The sequence below is a fragment of the Acanthopagrus latus genome, chromosome 1 (genome assembly GCF_904848185.1).
Source record: "Acanthopagrus latus isolate v.2019 chromosome 1, fAcaLat1.1, whole genome shotgun sequence".
In the NCBI taxonomy this organism is placed as follows: Eukaryota; Metazoa; Chordata; class Actinopteri; order Spariformes; family Sparidae; genus Acanthopagrus; species Acanthopagrus latus.
The window spans coordinates 17,665,023-17,684,167 of record NC_051039.1 but is presented as its reverse complement, the minus strand read 5'-3'; the positions used below and the strand labels follow the sequence as shown (position 1 = coordinate 17,684,167).

The window sequence follows — 19,145 nt, the reverse complement described above, 5'->3', positions numbered from 1 at the left end:
TCAGTCAGCTCTCAAATACTGATTAAAGGTGCTTTAAGTCAGCATCTTTTTCCCCACAAATTATATGAATGACATGTTGCTGATGTTGTGCAATTTTTGTTTTGATATTTTGGAATGAAGGCAGCTGTTAACCTTCCCTGACCCTAACCCACGCAGGTTGAGTCTGTTACCTTAGCTGTAGCTTCTCCAAATGAATGTTAATTATACTGATGTTACCTCCAGTTCATTTGAAAATGTACACTGGGTATGAATTCAGCAACTAAAAGTGCCATTTTAGCTCTCCACTTCCATTGCATTCATGTCACAACACTGCTGTTGTTCCAGTCATTGGTGCTGCCAGTTTGGTGCACTAGTAACATTTGCGAATGCCAGCTAGCAAACCTTAGGCAGGTATGCTGGTCGCATACTGCAGAAGTCAGGCATTTTTTGGTAATTTCCTCCAAACATGGCAACTAGCATGACTCTTGTTCACTCGACATAAGGCATATACCACTTGATACCAACAGCGTTATACCATTGGCTCACAGAAACTGGAACAGACTGTCAGAATTCTTAAACAGAAAAAAAAAAAAAAAATCATTTTTGACCTGACAATTATTAATTGATGATGATCATCATAAAACTTTTATTCTGCACCTTTCTACAAGCTCTGCGGATGTATTATTTTTTGAATAGTGACTTGTCAACATGAAAAAAATATTCAATGTGTCCTGTAACCTGAAAATGGTGCTTTTGGCTCAATAATTTATCTTTCAGTCATGATGCATGAAAATAATAGAAGACAAAGCTATTTATTGGATTAAGACTGTACAGACTGAGCAACCAGTTCATGTGAAACACTTCAACAATGTCATTAAAGGACTAAAGTTCTCCAAAAAATGCAAAAATCAATCAGTATCTACTCAACCCCCTGTCGATGAAGAGATGTTTTTTCAAGCAATTTTTAACATGAATTCTTCACTGTAGCTGCCAAGCTAAAAGTGTACACCCAGCACATGCGGGGTCTTAATGTCTTTTAAAACTAATTTGGGATTTAAGAGATGATGGAGACTTGGATTGCACTGGACGGGCTGTATGGAGCCAGTTCATGTATTTCATTCTCTTGTTTGTTTTTATTATTTTAAAAGAAGTCCCCCTCTACTTCAGTTGTTTAGGGGAATGCTGCCACTCTGTTTCCACATGAAGCGCCACAAATGTGCTGTGAGCTCTTCATAGACAAGAGGGTCAGTAGATAACGACTGCATTTTCATTTTTGGGTGAACTTATCATTTAAGTAACAATTAGATTAAGTCTCCTTGTGCCACTGGCTATAATGAGTGTTGGCGCTGCACTGGAGTCCACTATGCTGAGAAGTGTTTTCTAACTTTATGCCCCTCTATATATGTAAATGGAGTCAATATAAGAGACAAGTTTCAGTTTAACGCAGTCAGTGCAGCTGCACCACGGCCTCTGAAATGACCACACAGACGACAGCGTCAATAAAAACTGAAGCGACTGAGCTGTAAGAAAGGGTGGGATTTATTGCATGGCTATTGTGCGGGATTGCAGTTGATTGTGTAGGTGAAATAAACTTTAACTCAGTGTAGTAAGTCAGTAAAGGCATGAAAATGGTGATGATACATAGTATTTCTATCAGATACTGTACAAATCTAAATCTAAAAAACAAATAATAGGTCGTTATTAACTCTGACATGGCATTCTTCTTAAATTTACATTCTTTCCAGTGCAGTATTAGCATCATTATTATTAGTGTTTGCCTTTTTACATTCATTAGTCGCAGAGTTTTCCAGACCCAAGTGCTTATCCACTAATAGGTAGCCCTTCTCCTCCGTTTTCTCTGCTCCCCGCTGAAGGACTCTTCAGGGTTTTTTAGTCCACCGCCAATCCTTTTCCTCGCTCCCAATCCTCCTGACCCCCTTTGTAGCCTCAATCCCTGACCTCGTTCTCACTTCACATTCTCTCTTTCCTCCTCTTTGTCACCGCTCCCTCCCCTAGTCTGTTCCCACTTTTCTCATACCGTCCTCCTTTTTTTTTTTTTTTTTTTCTTAATCACACAGTCTTTCAGCCCTCTATTTCAAAAACTATAGGTCTGGGTGAGCTTCTTCTGCCCGTCCCTCAGTTGGAAACCTCGACATCTCCTCAGTCGTCTTCCTCATTGTGTCCGTTGACCAAGCCCAGCTCCCAGCGCTGTACCAGAGGGGTCTTCTGTCTGGGGGTCCGGGGACTGTAGGGGACCTGGGCGAAAAGATGGGAATGAGCAGCAGTAAGCGGTGACTGCAACGTAAAAGAAGCAGGAAGACAGAAACAGAGAGGGAGATGAAAAAGAGGATAAAAAAGTAGAAACATCAGATGTGAGAGTGAGTAGGAGACCAATAAGCCACAGGAGAAAGGAGGAAAAAAGATTAAAAAAACAAAAAAGAGTGGGATGAACTTCCTCCAAAGGACATCTCTTTGGATGAGCATCATTAGCTCGGTCAGAGGGAGGTTAATGCGGCTGTGATCTGGGGCCATGTTCAGTGTGACTAAGTCAACAACTGAGACCAATTTCTCCCGCGATCCTCCGTTTATTCCTTAATTGTAATCAGGGACCAGGTCTGTGCAGAGAGCAGATAACCAACCGGCAGAGAGACGGAAAGAGAGAGAGAGAGAGAGAGAGAGAGAGCGCGCGAGGGAGTGAGAGGAGAGGAAGCAAAACGTTACTAATGCTAACGTCAAACTGAGCCGTGGAGCTGAAACCCGGCATGTCAATGCCAAACTGAATTAAGGAGCTAAAGCCACGGAGCAACACTCCACTCTAATCAGAGATACCACAGTTTCAAAGAGATGCAAGACCCACAAGGCAGGTAACGGAAATCAGTGGGATTCTGAATTGACTCTCCACTTTCTCCGCTATTGACTGCACACACACACACACACACACACACACACACACACAACCTCACTCTACAGTCTCTCCCTCCCGCTCTGTCTCAGGGCTGTTTGCCTTTTTCCCTTATCTGTAAAGATAAGCTCCTTACTGTGTGTTCGGACTGTTATCAGATGTTTGTGGCCCATATTTGGTGCAAAGGAGATGCTGACATCCTCCCAGCAGCCTTTCTTCATTGGACCCTTTACAATCTGGTGCTCTTTTAAAACATGCCTTCACAATCATGCTGCTGAGAGACTAATTGAACCCCCAAAGCAACATTGCGATTCATGTCAACTCTCAGTTAAATAAGTTTTATGATTGTGGAACCTGATATCTTGTTAGCTGCCTTCGAGGGAGACTCTGGAAGGTGATTTGCTTAGATTTTCATGTACTATACTCAGAAAGAAGAGGGTGGGGTCAGTGTGTTAATTTACCGAGCAAAAAACATCGCTGACTCACCTCTGGACGGTTAATCTTCTCCTCTTCAGCCTGGGCCGGGGGCCACAAGCCGAACTTGCCAACTGACTGGCGTGCTGCAAGAGACAGAGAGAACAAAACAGTGGCTGAGGGCAGGATGAGCAAGAGCAGTGCAGAAATGAGGCAAAAAAAAAAGAAAAATAACTCTCTGTCATTTTTGTTTTTTGCTCCACACTGTGAGCAATGAAGCCACCTCGAATAAAATTAAAAGCGAACACGGTGAAGCAGCAGAGAGAAATGGTTGGAGACAGACAGTAATGCAGAGGGAATTAGAGAGAAGAAATGTACTTGATGAACATGAACATGAAACAGAAACAAGAAAGTAGGCACCAGAAATGAAAGGACGTGAAATAGGTTTTATGACTCATCGTCTGTGACACATGATTGCTTGATCATTTCCCAGCAGTCATTGTCATTCAGGTGCTGCAGTGGCACGCCCTGGTCAGTGTGCCACACAGTTGTTGGTCACATTCTCGTTCAAACACATCACAAAAACACACTGGCATCCCTCCCTGCCAACAAAACACACACGAACATGCACTCTACACTGCCCAACTGAAGTATTCAAAAAACTTTATCAACACCACCAAATCATGTCCAAAATGTAACAATTTAAATTGAGAAACTGCATTCGTGCTAGCCTTCACTTGGAAGATTTATTCATTGTTTTTAGCTTCAGCTGATAAACAGTGTTTTTCTTATTTTTTCACCCTTTACCAAACAGGTTTAATTGTTATCCAACACTTTCAGCAAGCCAGTTCAACCATACATTCATCAAAGCCTAATTTTCAGCAAACTGCTTAGCTACTTAACTCATCCAGCTGTTAGCTGTTTATTGATTACTTTTAATTAGCCCTCAAGAATCCATGAGGCTACTAGTAGGCTACTGACTCCACTATGCGTTTGCTGTTTCAAAATGTTATCCTTCTTGGCTAACTATTTCAACTGTTTATCCATTTATTTTAAAATATAACCTTTACTTACAGCTATTTCAATCATTTACCTATTAGCCTACATTTAGCTAACTGTTTATCCCATATTTTAAGTTAACCATTTTAATTGTTTCTTCATGACTTTTAGCTAGGCCTGTCTTTTCCCAAAACATAGCCTACCTAAGCTATTTCATAGGTTATCTACAGGCCCACTTTCAGCTAACTTTTTTATCTGTTCCATGTAGCCTATTTTTAGCTATTTCAACAGTTTGTGCATTGCGCCAACTGGCTATTAAACTGTTTATCTCTCACATTTAGCTAATGATTTTAACTGGATTATCCATTTTTTAATCAGCCAACTTCAAAAAGAACATAGAAATGCCTTTGTTGAATCAGAATTGTAATTTACTACACACACAAATGTATTTTCATTAGTTGAGCAAGTCCACTATCTTTCCATATTCCTCCTGTAAATGCAGAAGTGAGGAACAAGTGAAACACTGCTCTACAGGACATGTGTACCAAGTTGGAATTACAGAGAGACTCTCAGCCTCTCAGCAGGCTGTACATGCAGCCCTGTATTTCACATTTGCTTTTGTTGTCAATAGTTTCTATGAGTCTCACCACAAGAACTAAAAACACGTTGTATGCACTTTTTGAACGCTGGATTTAGACCTCCGATGAATATCGAACACTTCCATCCCGCTCCTTTGCTGACACAATAAAGTGTTGAGATACGACTGTTCCTCATCTCAACTTTTGCAATTAATATGACAGATGAGGCACTTTATTTATTGTGGAGTTACAGAATTTTATTTTCTTGTCAGCCAGCTTATGGTCTCCGGTGCAAAATTATTGCTCATAACGAATAACACTGGTTTCGAAAGCTGACTGTGGTTTTCCAATGACCATGAGAAAAATGAAATAATGTGCTCACTGTGCTGTTTCAGGGGTTTTTCATCACCTCACCACAGATATAGGAATTACACACAAGCTCAGACACAAGCAACCACACAGAAACACATTGTCTGTGTGTGCTTGTGGGTGCAAGCAGAGTCAATTACACCCTCCTCACACACTTTTATTCCTAGACCAACACTCAGTGCTATACACTTTACCTGCTGGGGGTCCAGTTACCCCCCTGGAAGATGAACCAGAGGAATCAGGAACAGCAAGTCCATTCAGTGAAGTAGAAGAAAACGTTGGACTCTTTCCTTCTCTGCTGGCTGGCCTCCCGCCTCCTCCCCCTCCTCCCATCCCCCCTCCCTTTGAGCCCTCCGTGCCCCCGTACAGACTAATCCTTTGCTTGTGAAGCTCCTTCTCCCTCTCCTGAGCCTCCCGGATGTCCTGTTCCACTTTGACAACATTGGTTGAGGAGCGCAGCTTGAAAAAGGGGTTCTCCTTGGGTGCGACCTCTTCCTCTTGTTCCTGCTCTCTACCCTTAATCCAACCATGTCCTCCTGTCCTTGATGATGCGACGTTTGGACGTCCAGAGTCAAGCACAGTGACGGGCTTGGCCTCTGTTTTGGTGGGGTAGAGCCTCTGATCTGGGACACCCAGGTTATTCTCCAGGATGATGACCTGACAGCCTCTTCCCTCAGAGAAGCCTGGTCCTCGGGGAGTCAGAGCAGTGGAACTCCCTCCTTTCGCTGAATTTGGGCTCTGTGTAAGACTCCTCCCAACACTGGATCCCTCTACGGTTGATGAGATGTCCTCCTGGTTCTCTAGGGTTGAAATGTCACTGGCAGAAGACCAGGACGTCACCTTACTCCTCGTCGACACAGTCAAAATGAAGTCATCGGGTGTCTGAAAGGCCTCAAAAAGCTGCTTCTTCTCTTTAAGTTGACGTACCGTGCCTTTGTCATAGATGCCCGGAACTTTCCCAAGCTTGACCAGATCTTGCTCCCTCCGAACCTCCTCGTGGATCTCATGCTGCATCTTCTTGCCGGCAAACTGCCTGTCTTTGCTTTGACATCTTTCAGGATTAGCAGTCAACGACTGGCAGAGAACGGTCTTCCGCAGGGGGAGCTCTACATACTCTGGTGTGGTGGGTGGATTCGGCAGCCCTCTGGACCTTCTCAGGCTCTGTTCACGCTCAATAGCTCGTCGGATCTCCCTCTCAATGGGAGTCTCTTTGAGTGCCGCTGGTGGAGCGCCTGTAGAGGTGGTAGTGTTGCCCTCCAAAGTGCTGCATGGGGAGAAGTCCGCTGAAACTCCGCTGTCACTCTGGCTGTCATCATACGAGTCACTCTCCATCCTGGTGTGTTTGGAAGACACAAATCTGTATCTCTCTGTCTTAAGCTCTTGTGTTCTCACCGTTTTTGAAGTCCTTGACAGCCCTCCGCCTTGTTGCTGCTTGCTCCTTTCAAGTCCACCCTCTATGTGCCCTTCCTCTCCACCTGTTTGCTTGCGTTCTCCCTCTGTCCTTCCCCCCTCCTGGCTGTGCCTTTCTCTCACAGCTGCAACACAGCCAGAGCCCTGAGAAGCCGCCCCGCCCAGATCAGACAGCTCCATGGCAACGGTTGACAAAGGTGGCGAGCCCTGGCCGAGCACCTGTCGTGCGGCTTCCTGGTTTGCTCCCCTGGGGGCGAGTTCACGGTGACTCTGGGTCAACAGCTCCTCCCTCTGTTCGACCGAGGGAACTGAAGGCAGATGTGAGGTTTGTTCAATGCAAACTGAACATGAAGGCTGGAGAGGCCCGCCCCTGATATCCAGTGTAGGACATTGCTGCTGACAAGACATAATATCACTACTCACTTCCTGTTCTTCTTCACTTTCATCAGCGAACGGAGGGGACGACACAGTATATTCATCATCCGAATTGTTTCCGTCATGGGGAGAATGATGAGTTGAATTTATTACAGAAGCCGCAGCCCCTGACATATTATTTTCAAGCTCACTGTTACCATCTGGTAAGAAGTTCATCTGCGTGACGTTCTCCTCTTTTGTCATATTATCTCCTGTCATCTCCTCAGGTGTAGAATCCTCTCTATCTAATGGATCAGTGAGGGGAGGTGCATGAGGCCAATCTTCACTGTTCTGGCTGTCGGGGGACGTGAGGTCCTCTGTTGCATCTGACATTATCTCAGCATCACTGATCCACTCAGCCACCTCCCCCTCCAGACCGGAGAAGCCCTCTGTCTCAAAGCATTCTTCTGTTGATAAAGCTCTAATGGGAGGAGTAGGCGGTAAAACATCCTGGCATAGATCAACAGACTCCTCAGATTCCCTACGAGTCTGTAGTGCTTCTGATGGTTGGGCAACTTGTTCTGATTCTGTCACAATCTCTTTTGTCTCCCCGAGGGTGCAAACACTAATTCTTGTTGATTCCTGATTTTCCAACTTGGTAACATCAGCTATTTCGGTTCTTGAGAGTGTTTGTTTTTCTGCCAAAGTTTCCTCTTCAACTCCAGGCTCCAGGATGTCAATGTCCTCTTCAGGTTCCGCCCTCGGTGCCTTTTTGTCTTGCAGAAGGGAGTCGCGGCTCGTGATCGCACCCACTTCACCTCTCGCCCAGGACTCATTGACCCGCTCGTCGAGCGAGTTGACAGGACCCTTCTCCTGCCAAGCCTCAGGCTCTGATGCCATGGTGACAAATCTGCTGATGTAAAACCGTTTGGAGCAGTCAGGATGTTCGGCCAGCAGCCAGTCAGTCTGAGTGAAAGCAGAGGAACACAGAGGGGGGAAAGGGGAACAACAGAGTGATTAACGCAGTTCAACAACAAACACGGCCACCCGTTTCACATCCCATTATTACAGCGCAGATTAAATTACTTGCTATAGTATTAACAAGAGAATGATTCATCACACTGTGTCTACTGTGACATTTACTGTGTGATCATTTTAAAAATGCTATTATGTTTTCAATCTTCTTCTATATACTGAAGTTAATAGAAAGGAACTCGCATTTCAAAGGAAATGTTAAAAACAAATACAAATTAACACAAACAACTGTTTTTCATCTTGCTCAGACAACTGACATTTGCAAAGTGCACCCGTCTTAAACTGTGTCCCACATACAGGCTTGTGGTAGCCCCTCACCGTACGACACTTTATGTTGTATTTTCTTTTAATTCATCAGCCACTGTATTTGAGAAAAGAAAGAACTGCGTACGGTAGCTTGTGCGGGATTAGAGGCTTTCTTTTTAATGGCAGATGCTGAGTGCCGGTGTTGTTGTGCGACTGGAAGTCTGTTTATAACTTTGAGCTCAGCTTTGGCAGTAAGGTAACAGCTACTCTGCTCCGCTGTGCAACGTATAAAGTTTTCTGCTGAGCGCACCTTTCTTTAATCAGCTTACGGGCTGGGGAATGGCTCAGCACCACACACACACACACACACACACACACACACACACACACACACACACACACACACACACACACACACACACGCACTCACACACACAATCTGAAATAACAATAGGGATTGTCCGCAGGGTGAATGGGCCGAAAGGGGAGCCCAGCCCTTCTAACATCGTTTTCTCTTTTCCAATTCAAACGTGCCCTGTATCACTATTATTGCCCTCGCCGCCCCTCTTTTATACACACAAATACACACAAAATCCCTCTGTCATCTTCCATTCACCCTGCAACTCCTATCACCGTCCACGCCGACTCTTGCCAAGCCAACGTGGCTGGATTCCAAAACTGTGATCATTAAGAGGAATGTGGATCCCAGCACTGGGGATGACTAGTCTAGATTAATTGGGACAGATGGACAGATACTCAGATGGAGACTCAGATAGTTACAGTGGCATTTCCCCCCTAATGTAGAACTAATAAGGACTGACAGCATGACACGGCCGAACGAATGGCGGGCGCTGTAGTAAAAATAATGGCAGAGCATGTCGGCATCATGGCACAACAACCCGGCCCGGTGTGAGTAAATCAGGATGAGAACAGTGAGTCATGAGGGCTATGACAGACTATTTACAATCAACAGTGGCTGGTTAGGGGAACCACTCACCAGCTGCCTGTCCTGACACTGGTTAAATTGTTTACTGTAGTAACACTAACATTTCAACATGAAAAAAAAAAGTATATGTATGAATTTAAATTCAAACAGCTTATATAATGTCCTACACATGCAGAACAAAAGGGCTTATTAGAGTGGACTCATTCATTCTGTGCCCATTATGAAATGTACCCTGGCTGCTGTCAGACTGGCTGTGTTCTCGTGGTGCGTGAGTGGGAGGGTGAATGGAATGGCTGGCACAAATTTGTTAATGTGCCTGAATGAGACCGAACTTCGGCTCATTATTTCAGTGTATGCATACGGCGCCTTTACAGATTCCAGACAGAGAAAATGACCAGAGATGACTGTGCGTTTTCAGGTACTGTATTACTTGGGTAAACTTCTACCAGCCCTGCTGTACAACACGCTCACTCTCATGAAGTTTTCATATGGGTGGTGCAATATGTCACTAATTTACTGAGTTCTGTATGAGACTTTTTTGTGTGAAATGGAGCAAGAAAGCTGGTCTTTTGTCACAGAAGGTGTGTGTCGCGAGGGTTGAAACTCTGGTAAGAAAGTCTCGGCTAAAATTCCCTCACACCTGCTCATTCTGTTGAAAATCCTGCTGAAAACAACGCAAGCTTAACATGATTAATACAACAGAGGAACAATCCCCTCATTTATATTGTGTTATGGTAATGTAATCTGACTACCCCAAGTGTAAACACTGGCATGCCCTAATGAGATATTGCCCCTATTCACATTTGCTTCAACAAACTAATGGCATTATAGATCTAATTTGACATGCTGTTTAATTTTATTTTCTAAGATGCTGGGAGAGGCTGGCAGAATTTAACTAGGGGTTCTCCAACCCTCTTTGGGTAGAGGTAAGGTTGCAAGAGATTGCAGATTAAAACCATGTTACATAACAGACTTGTGTTTTGCTCATTATCTACAAAGGGGGCTCGCTTTATCAAAAGAACAGCAAAATCATGATGATCATTAAAAATACATCTGCGACAGGCTTTATAAATAAACTTGCCCTCCTTTATTGGGGTCAGCATTGTCCTGAGGTACTTGAAGACCTAAGGGCATTTGACAAAATGCAAATGAAGTTAAATCAATGCTGCCAAATTCATCCCTAATTGGAATTAGTTCTGTTCCTGTCTAATGATTGCTGACATCATTCTTTGCACATTTTACAGCCACTTGCTTTGATATGCTTTAGTCATTGTGGCGAAAGTAACACCAAGTGAAGCTGCTCTCTGTTTTCTATTATTGTAAATACTAAGCTGATTGAAATATAATGGAGGTGCAACGTACAAGAGTTTCAAGTTTCACAATAGCAAACCAGGAATACAAAAACATACAGCTGCACATACCTGTTAACAAAATGCTTTGAAGACGCTCCCCAAATGATAGACACACATTTCTGAGTATGCACACTTGTCTTGTTTCAGGTCACTGATGCACAATCAACACAAAGGAGTTCTCTTTGCCTGCAGCTCTACAGCCGCGCTGGCTGTCTCTCCTCCCTCGAGCACACACGAGGCCCTCAGCACACCACTTGTGCACGCCCACATTCGGACGCCATGCTCACATTATGAAACAAGCCACTAATACGTGCACAAGAATGAGCACGTGTGCATACACAAACACACAAACATGTGATCGAAGCTTAACCAACCGTTGTGGATTAGAAAATGTATAGTACTAATCCAATTAGTGAGCAACACACATTGATTATTACGCCATTCAAGTGAATGAAGAATGTACCAGAGGGATAAATGAGTGATTATATCACAGCGTGCTTGTTTTACATTATGGTGTAAATTAGAGGCAGGAGTTCAATGTGAATACATTCAGAATGGAAAAGTACTGCCATGAATAAATCTGTGTATCAAGTCACGTCAGTTTATACAAAGTGATACAAATCTCAATTCACAAATTTGCCTTAAAGGTTTCTACAATTATTACAACAGACAACAGCCTCCGTCCTGCGGCCCTCAAATCCAGAAAAATCCTTTTCCAGTTAGAGTTGATAGGCAACAAACGCAAGCATGCAGGTCACTGATTATTCAAACAGTTGGCTGCATTCCGTCAGACATATGTCTGCTGAATGACAACACAGACATTAAACAGAAAAAGCACATTGTAGCAAAACAAATGCAACCTGCCAGCTGTGTTGGCGACAAAAACAAAACAAAACAAAACAAAAAAACACTCAATGTGTTTTTTGCCCTGTTGTTTTAGGTATTTAGAGGAATAAGGAATGAGAGTCAGTGACAGTCCATAATCACATAACTTGGCTTTATTAAAAATATGTGTGCAGTAAATATGCCAGATCCAGTCTTTTGTGCAGGTGATATGCTAGTCCTATGAGGGAGGACTGCCATTTAATTTTTTCCCACACTATGTCACTGAATATCATGTTCCAGAGTCCCTCATCCCTTTATTTGCTCCGTTGTCTCCTCATTCTGAGCTGCTGCTGCTGCTGCTGCTGTTGGTTGGCTCTCGGGTTGTTCTGGACAAAGCTCCTTGGTAGGATCCATCACAGCAGGTGAGGGTAGCTGATAACACTCCAGCTGAGCCCTGAACTCTTCCATCTCGTTCTGCTCCACCTCCCTCCTCTTGCTCAGCAGGTACAGGTCTAATGACACCCTCTTACTTGACTTCACAGCCCACTTCATCACAACACAGTCTGGACAAGACGTGTAGAGGAAATATCCAGTGAGGTCGAAGCGACTGCCCACGTCAAAGGTGAAGGCGCTGCCCGCCACTGAGATGTTGTAGGGCAGGTACTGGCACTGATCACCGAAGCGGTTGATTTGGGTGTAAGAGAAGTTGGAAGCGTCGCTGGAGTTGGAGAAGTACATGGTGATGCTGTCTCTCAGTCTCAGGGCCTCCATGGATGGCGCGTGGTTTAGACTGCCTGCGACTAAAGCCCATCTGCCCACCAAGTGATGAGGATCCAGTTGTTTCAAGGGATGGACCAGCTTTTCGCAGACTGGAGGAGCTGATTGGCTCGCAGACACCAAGCAGAGGAGAGTGATGGAAAACACAGCAAACATGTATGAAACCATGATGATGTCTAGTCGCTGCCCGCCAATCTGTGGTCTCAGCTGCTCTACGTGATTGAGAGAGGAACTGCGTTGAGTTTTATAGTACAGATTGCATCAAGAATGCCCGGTGTTGCAACACAGCGCAGGTTCACGATCCCTTATCTGTATGCGGATGCCATTATTGAGCAATGAAAGGAAAGTCTGATTATTGTTTGTTTGCTTTGTGGTTGTCTCCCGCTTGAAATGTTGTTCTGGGTTGTATCATTTTTTAAAACATATTCTCTCTCTTCTCTTCTTTCTTTTGTCTAATTGGAAAAACGGAGCACATGCACATCGCTGCAGGTTTTGGACCCCTTCTGTTCCTCCCCCTGTGGAATTAAATGTGGCAGGAGTAAAGACTTTGGAGGATGTTTTTTTTTTTTTTTTAAAGATAAGACACATATTATTATTTAATTACTAAAATCTGATGCACAAAAGAAAAATATTGATAAGTCGGGGATGTGTGAGGGATGAAAACGTTAATAATAACACAGAGGAAAAGAGAAAAGAGACACTCCCTTTCCAACTGTGGCTTCTGAAAGTGTGGACAACAACTAGCTGAGCATCCTGTGTCTTGCCCTCCCCTACAGTGACCTTTAGAAAACCCAGATCTCCCTCTTTAGAGCCCATGAGGCCTTTGTCTGTTCTGGGTACTATAGAACGACGGTGAACTTCTGAGGTTATGAAAACACAACCATTTTTAGTTTCAGATGATCATACACTAATGAAGAAAATCACGTTTAAAGCCTGCGCACTGTGCCTTTAAAAACAATAGAGAGCCTCAGAGGTGCTGAAAGGGTTTGGATTTGGACAGAGCCTGGCCAGCTGCTTCACCATGCTACCAGTCTTTGTGCTAAGCAAAGCCAGGACAAAGAAATCAGAAGGGTATTTCTCAAACTGTTAAACTACTCCTCTCTGCCTGAGAAACTTGCTCTTACAACTCACATTTACAGGAAGGTTTGCTTTTTAAAAGATATGAAAACTAGTCTGAGAGGCAAGTGAAGACATTGTTTTCTTTATTCCTCTGATATCAATTGTTTTCTCTCCTCTGTTTATGACTTGAGACATGGTGGAAAACATCTTTCAAGGTCCTTCCACGCATACATTATACCTTAAACGCTTGAGGGTGTAAGAGAAGTTGGAAGATTCGCTGTAGTTTGAGAAGTACACGGTGATGCTGTCTCTCAGTTTCAGGGCCCTCAGAGGTGGCGGCTGGTTGAGGCTGGGCTACAGCTAAAGCCCATCTGCCCACCAAGTGACGAAGATCCAGCTGATCAAAGTCCGGATCAGTTCTTCACAGGCCAGATGAGCTGAACTGGTCAGTGACGAAAGGCACAGGAGAGTGACGGAAAACACAGCAAACATTTCTCTGTATGTTGAGCTCATAATGAGTCTGTGATGATTTGCTTTTTGTCTCATCAAGACTAGAGCTGAATTCAAGTACAACTCATCAGGAAACTATCCAGCTGGACAGAACATTCTGAAATTGCGCAATGAAAGAAGTTTTGAAAAGATCAATGTTTGCTTTCGACTAACTTGGACTTCGGACAACTTGCCGAGGTTCAAAGAGAGATACACACAAAGCAACGAGCAATGAAGTTTAGTTCTGTATCATCGCATTTAGGAATACAACAGCAATTATTTTCTTTGTCACTTGTCGAAAAAGCCAATGTTAGTGTAGAGCGGCATCTTCAAATTACTGACCCAGGGTCCAGAACTTATGAAGATAATCAGTTTATTATCATAGAAAAACACAAATCCAGCTAATATACATGTTTGGGAAGCTGCAAGGAGTTTAAACTGGGGGATTTTTTACATCAAAATGACAACAAGCCAATTAATCAAATTGTTGCTGATTATTTTTCTGACCTTGAGACCTCAAAACTAGGGAGGATTTAAAAAGCAAAGCAATTCATAGGCTTTGTTTACTACATCCTGGTGAATTCTAAAGAATGAAAATAACAAAATAATTAGCACGATAAAACAGCATTGTTAATTAATTTGGGTTCTGCTGAGAGAACCATGCAGAATAATTCACTCCTTCGGCATGAACTTGCGTAAAACTCTGCCAAAAAGCAATAAGAATCAGTTTTCATTCATTAATTTTTGGCCCCGTGCCCCTTAAAGAGAATCTTTGCACACCACTGCCCCATGTGTTCCCGCCTCTCGATGATAATTGACAGAAACATAGACGTAGCAGATTGCACAACAGCCCATAAAAAGCAAGTCATCTTTGCTCCAGGTATTCTGTAACTCACACACTGAGGAGAACAAGGCACAGCAGCACTACATGTTGCAGTGCGGCTCCGGAAACAGGATATGGTTGCTAAAAGGGGAAAGAAATGTGTGAATATTTGTCATAAATCACGCGAAATACGGGAGAATTGTGACCTCAAAGTGAAGCCGGGAGACAGGAATTGAAAAAAAAAAAAAAAAAAAAAGGCTTCTCCCAGGAGAATCCTGGAGGGTTGGCAAGTATGTCTGTAATTCCTAGAAGGCAGAAGGAATGTTGAAAATGATCTTAAATAAAGATACTGGAGAAGAGTGGATGGACAGACAACACCTCATTAATAATTAGCATATTGAAGAAAACATTAATTGTTGTGTATCGTGGTTGCAGTCATTTATTAAAGAAAGAAATTAGCAAAAAAGAAGAAAAAAAAGACGTCCTGCAGTTTGTCTGGTATGCTACATGAAAGGGTCGCTTCAGTGAGTTTATCAAGTTTAAGAAAATCTGGCTTGAACAAGTCCCCCAACTTTATGTAAGTGCAACGATAACATGCTAAGGCTCCGCTTTAGTGACTTTGCTTCTAATACAGGATAGAGGTATGCAAAGTTTCAGGCCGGTCGAGAAAAAAATGAACGCTTGTACATGTCGTGTCGATGCTTCTACAGTAGGTGTCATATCATGTTTAGATTACATGTGTATGAGCGGAGCTTCATGTCGGCAGGAGGAGAGGGAGCGGGTGGTGGTGAGGTGGCTGGAGACTTTTACAAGGAAGTTCAGGACAATTGCCAGCCTTGTTTGTGGTACCAGAATCATGTGAGGCAGAAAATGATCTTGCTACAACTGAACCACAGTGTCAAATTGAGAAGTGAACATAAGCAGACGTAAGGTTTAAACATACAATATCTGCAGGAGCTTTTATTCAGGTGATTGAGCTGAAAAACTAAAATGCCACAGCCAGTTGTATAAGAAGTGCCACGTGAATCTTTCTTAAACAAATAACATTCAAACACGAACTTGAATGGCTCCATTCAACAATGAATACAGATGTTATGCAAGAATATGGACGCCATCCAACACCGCAGACTGGCGATGTTTTAAACGCATCACGAATACTCAGCCAGTAAATGAGTCTCATTCTCAAATCAAGACATATTTTCCACTTCAATCACGGACCAGAGTATCTCCTCAGCGTCGTTCCGTCTCAGTGGGAGCAGGTGCCGATGGGCTGATGCTCCGCTCTAAACAAAGCTCCTTGTTAGGATCCATCACGGCGGGTGGAGGCATGCTCAGACACTCCGCCTGAGCCGCGAACTCCTCCATCTCCCTCTGCTCCACCTCCCTCCTCCTGCTGAACAGGAGCAAACGCTGGAGCTCCTTTGACTCGCTGTCGAAGCGCATCAGCACACAGTCCTCGCAGGACGTGTTGAGGAAGGTCACGGTGAGGTTCACCTGATCCCGCACATCAAAGGTGAGAATGCTGCCCTCCAGTGACACGTTGAAGGACTGCAAGTAGCACTTCCCGCCAAAAAGGACGCTGGGCGTGTAGAGAATGTTGGAGGTGGCGCTCGTGTTGGAGAAGTTAACGCTGGAGCTGTCTCTGCGTTTGAAGAAGGCCAGTTGTGCAGGATCGCTCAGGGTGCCTGCAACCAAAGCCCACCTGCCCTCCAAATGACGGGGGACCAGCTGATCCAGAGGCCGGGTGGAGTCTTCACAGGCCAGGGGCGCTGAGAGGCTCACAGACGCCAGACAGAGGACGGCGACGGCGCACACGGCAAACATTTTTCTGCGTGCTGAAATTACACAGAGTGCACACCTCGACTCACTCGCAGAAAAGGTGGCTGCTAAAGAGTCGTGTCACGTTTTATAATCAACCTCCAGTTTCATAATAGCGGAAACATCAGAGAGCAGAGTCCCCTAACCACCTGTGGATTCTGTGATTGGGAAATAAGAAAACACTGTGACTCATGTTTGCACTGGGGCTCTACTTTTTTTCTACGTGTTATTTTGTTGTGAGTTCGCTTTTAGTCAGACAGTGTTGAGAAAATGCAGTCAACTGTTTTCTTTTTCTTGATATTTCAAACTAAAACCGCATCCAAAAATTTGGCGTTTGTACTGGAATAGAAGACTTTGACATCAACTTGATTTCGGAGACCGAGGTTTAGTTAACTGGTATGACAGTAGATAGTAAGGCGCAAACGCAAACTGCTGTCTCACTTTCCTTTCATATTTTTTTTAATGTAGATTAGAATCGACCACTGGGAAAGTCACGTTCCATCCTTGACAGACATTCTTTGCACATTACTACGGCCAGTTTGTGACTGTTATGACTCTTTAAGCCACTTGGATTTGGAGGGAACTTAACTGAAAACCTTGCAGTTGTTCTGGCAGGAACAAAGGTTCTGAACTCACATGTGCAATCTGTGTCTTTGCTTGTGAGTCCTGTCAAAGGAAACAGACTTCAGACTTCTTCTGTATACTGACGAATTCCTATTTTTACTTCATGATACGGACACCAATGTGATTATGCATTACGTGTTTCATATATTTCACCTGTGACATATGCGTTGTGTGATCAGCACCTGACTAACAGGTCTGTTTAAGGGACGAGGTGTCATCGTTTGATTCATCTCTCAAGTCACACCTTGACGAAGACCCAGTGTGGGTCAAACCTGATGGGCATTTTTTTTTTCTCCTTATGTTTTTTACTCTGAGATGTCCCAACAAATAAAAGCTTTTTAAAGGCAGCTTTGCTCTATGTGAGTGTGATTGATGAAGTAAGCCCACATTTTTTTTTCCCTTTTTCTAAAGAAAACTTTCCATTTTGATCCAATGAGGAAAAACGTTGATCTGGTTCTGATTGTTGAATATGAGTGGTCTGAATCACTGATCAAAGTAATCCTCCAGTGGTTTACATCTTAATGCAATCTGTATAAAAAATGTTGAAATACGATAAACAAAATGCAAAAAGTGAATGATGTCCTTCTTGAAAATCATTTTGCAAATCCAACTTGAAAGAATACAGTGAATAATATCGAATAAATATTGACTAAATATCGAGACACATGTTTGAAGCAAAACTGGAATTTACAACCTACATTTTTGGATTCATTCATAACATTTTCTAAATGTAAATAAACAAACGCTCAAATCGATGGTTTTAAAGATTTTGTTTTGCAATCTGTCTCTAGTTTTATAGTGTGTCTTCAAGGAATGATTCTGTCACCAAGTCAAAAAGGGAATAAATGATTGATAAGCTGCATTTTTATTAGACTGCATCTTGAAGGTTTCTCCAAATGACATGCAAAATAGGACAATGTTTTCAAAAGCTTAAATTTAAATGAGTACATTTCTTGGAAACAATCAGCTATTAGCCTACAATAGTACATTTTACTGTTTGCACAAACCATCCAATAATAGCATTTATACAACCCATACGGCAACGTGCCACAGTCTGTCAGGTCTGTTGTTACTCTGTTTTCTTGTCAGGTTGAGCCTCTGCATCGTTGGACATCTCCTCGGGACAGAGCGGCTTTGTAGGATCCATCACGATAGGCGGAAGACTGTTCAAACACTGGGCCTGCGCCGCGAACTCGTCCATCTCCTTCTGCTCCACCTCCCTCCTCTTGCTGAACAGGTACAGGCGCTGGAGTTCCTTCGACATGTTGTCAAAGCGCAGCAGAAGACAGTCCGGACAGGACGTCTGGAGGAAGGTCACGGTGATGTTATACTGATGGAAGTTGAAGCTGCTGCCCTCTAATGTGATGTTGGAGTTCAGATACTGACAGCTGTCATTGGATCTGAAGACGCGCGAGAAGGAGGTTCCGTTGACAAAGCTGATGCTGGCAGAGTCTCTGGTCTTGAATTTCTCCGCATATTCAGGAGTGGTCATACTACCTGCGACTATGGACCGTGCGCCCTCCAAATGAGCAGGATCCAGTGGATCCACAGGCCTGACCAGGTCCTCACAGGCCGGGTCGGCAGATCGGCTCAGAGACACCAAGCAGAGCAGAGCGACGGCCCACACGGCAAACATGGCTTGGGATTATGTAGCGCTGTATGCTGTATCGCCTGCAAGCATCAACTCTCAGTCGGACTGTGGCGTCAAACTGGAAACCCAGACGCTTTTATAGTTGTGTCCGAGTTTCGCAATGCTGCCAGCTCCAAAAAGCAAAGTCCTCCATTCCATCTGAGGGTTACTGTGATTGTGAAATGCAGAGGTGATTTAAGGACGATTTCATTTCAACACTGGCGGGCTCTCTCGGTCTGTACCTGTGGCTTTCCTGATGGTTCACTGATACGCTCACAACTTTCAGTCAAATACAATTCTGCAGTGTTGTGCTCATACTGAAGTAATGTCATACACTGCACATTTACAGAAGATGCATGCTGTCAGCTGATTTGCAGGACTGAAAAACAATGCTTTGATTTGATTGTCTCTGAATGAAAGTTGTCTAAAGACATTTTTCTCACGTTGTTTCAGTTTTTGAGATGAAAACATCTCAGCGAACATAAGACGAATAAATAAAGAGAATCCAGATCCAGT

The 19,145-nt window shown here is 43.7% G+C and overlaps 2 protein-coding genes across 3 annotated transcripts; both read right to left on the bottom strand.

Moving 5' to 3' along the window:
* Positions 1 to 775: 775 nt before the first annotated feature.
* Positions 776 to 11,027, bottom strand: LOC119028286. 2 transcript variants are annotated; one of them, XM_037114094.1, is made up of 4 exons: positions 10,654 to 11,027; positions 5,436 to 7,971; positions 3,368 to 3,441; positions 776 to 2,594 (listed from the first exon to the last, which is right to left on the bottom strand). In XM_037114094.1, exons 2-4 carry the CDS (start codon positions 7,903 to 7,905, stop codon positions 2,565 to 2,567), a joined length of 2,574 nt encoding a protein of 857 aa, XP_036969989.1. In that variant the 5' UTR covers positions 7,906 to 7,971; positions 10,654 to 11,027; the 3' UTR covers positions 776 to 2,564. The 2 variants fall into 2 exon arrangements, with proteins under 2 accessions (XP_036969989.1, XP_036969982.1); XM_037114087.1 differs by having other exon boundaries at positions 776 to 2,235.
* A 7,041-nt stretch (positions 11,028 to 18,068) lies between these two features.
* Positions 18,069 to 18,635, bottom strand: LOC119028992 (alpha-1-acid glycoprotein-like). The gene has a single exon (XM_037115523.1). The coding sequence runs from the start codon at positions 18,633 to 18,635 to the stop codon at positions 18,069 to 18,071; it is 567 nt and encodes a 188-aa protein (XP_036971418.1).
* Positions 18,636 to 19,145: the final 510 nt, after the last annotated feature.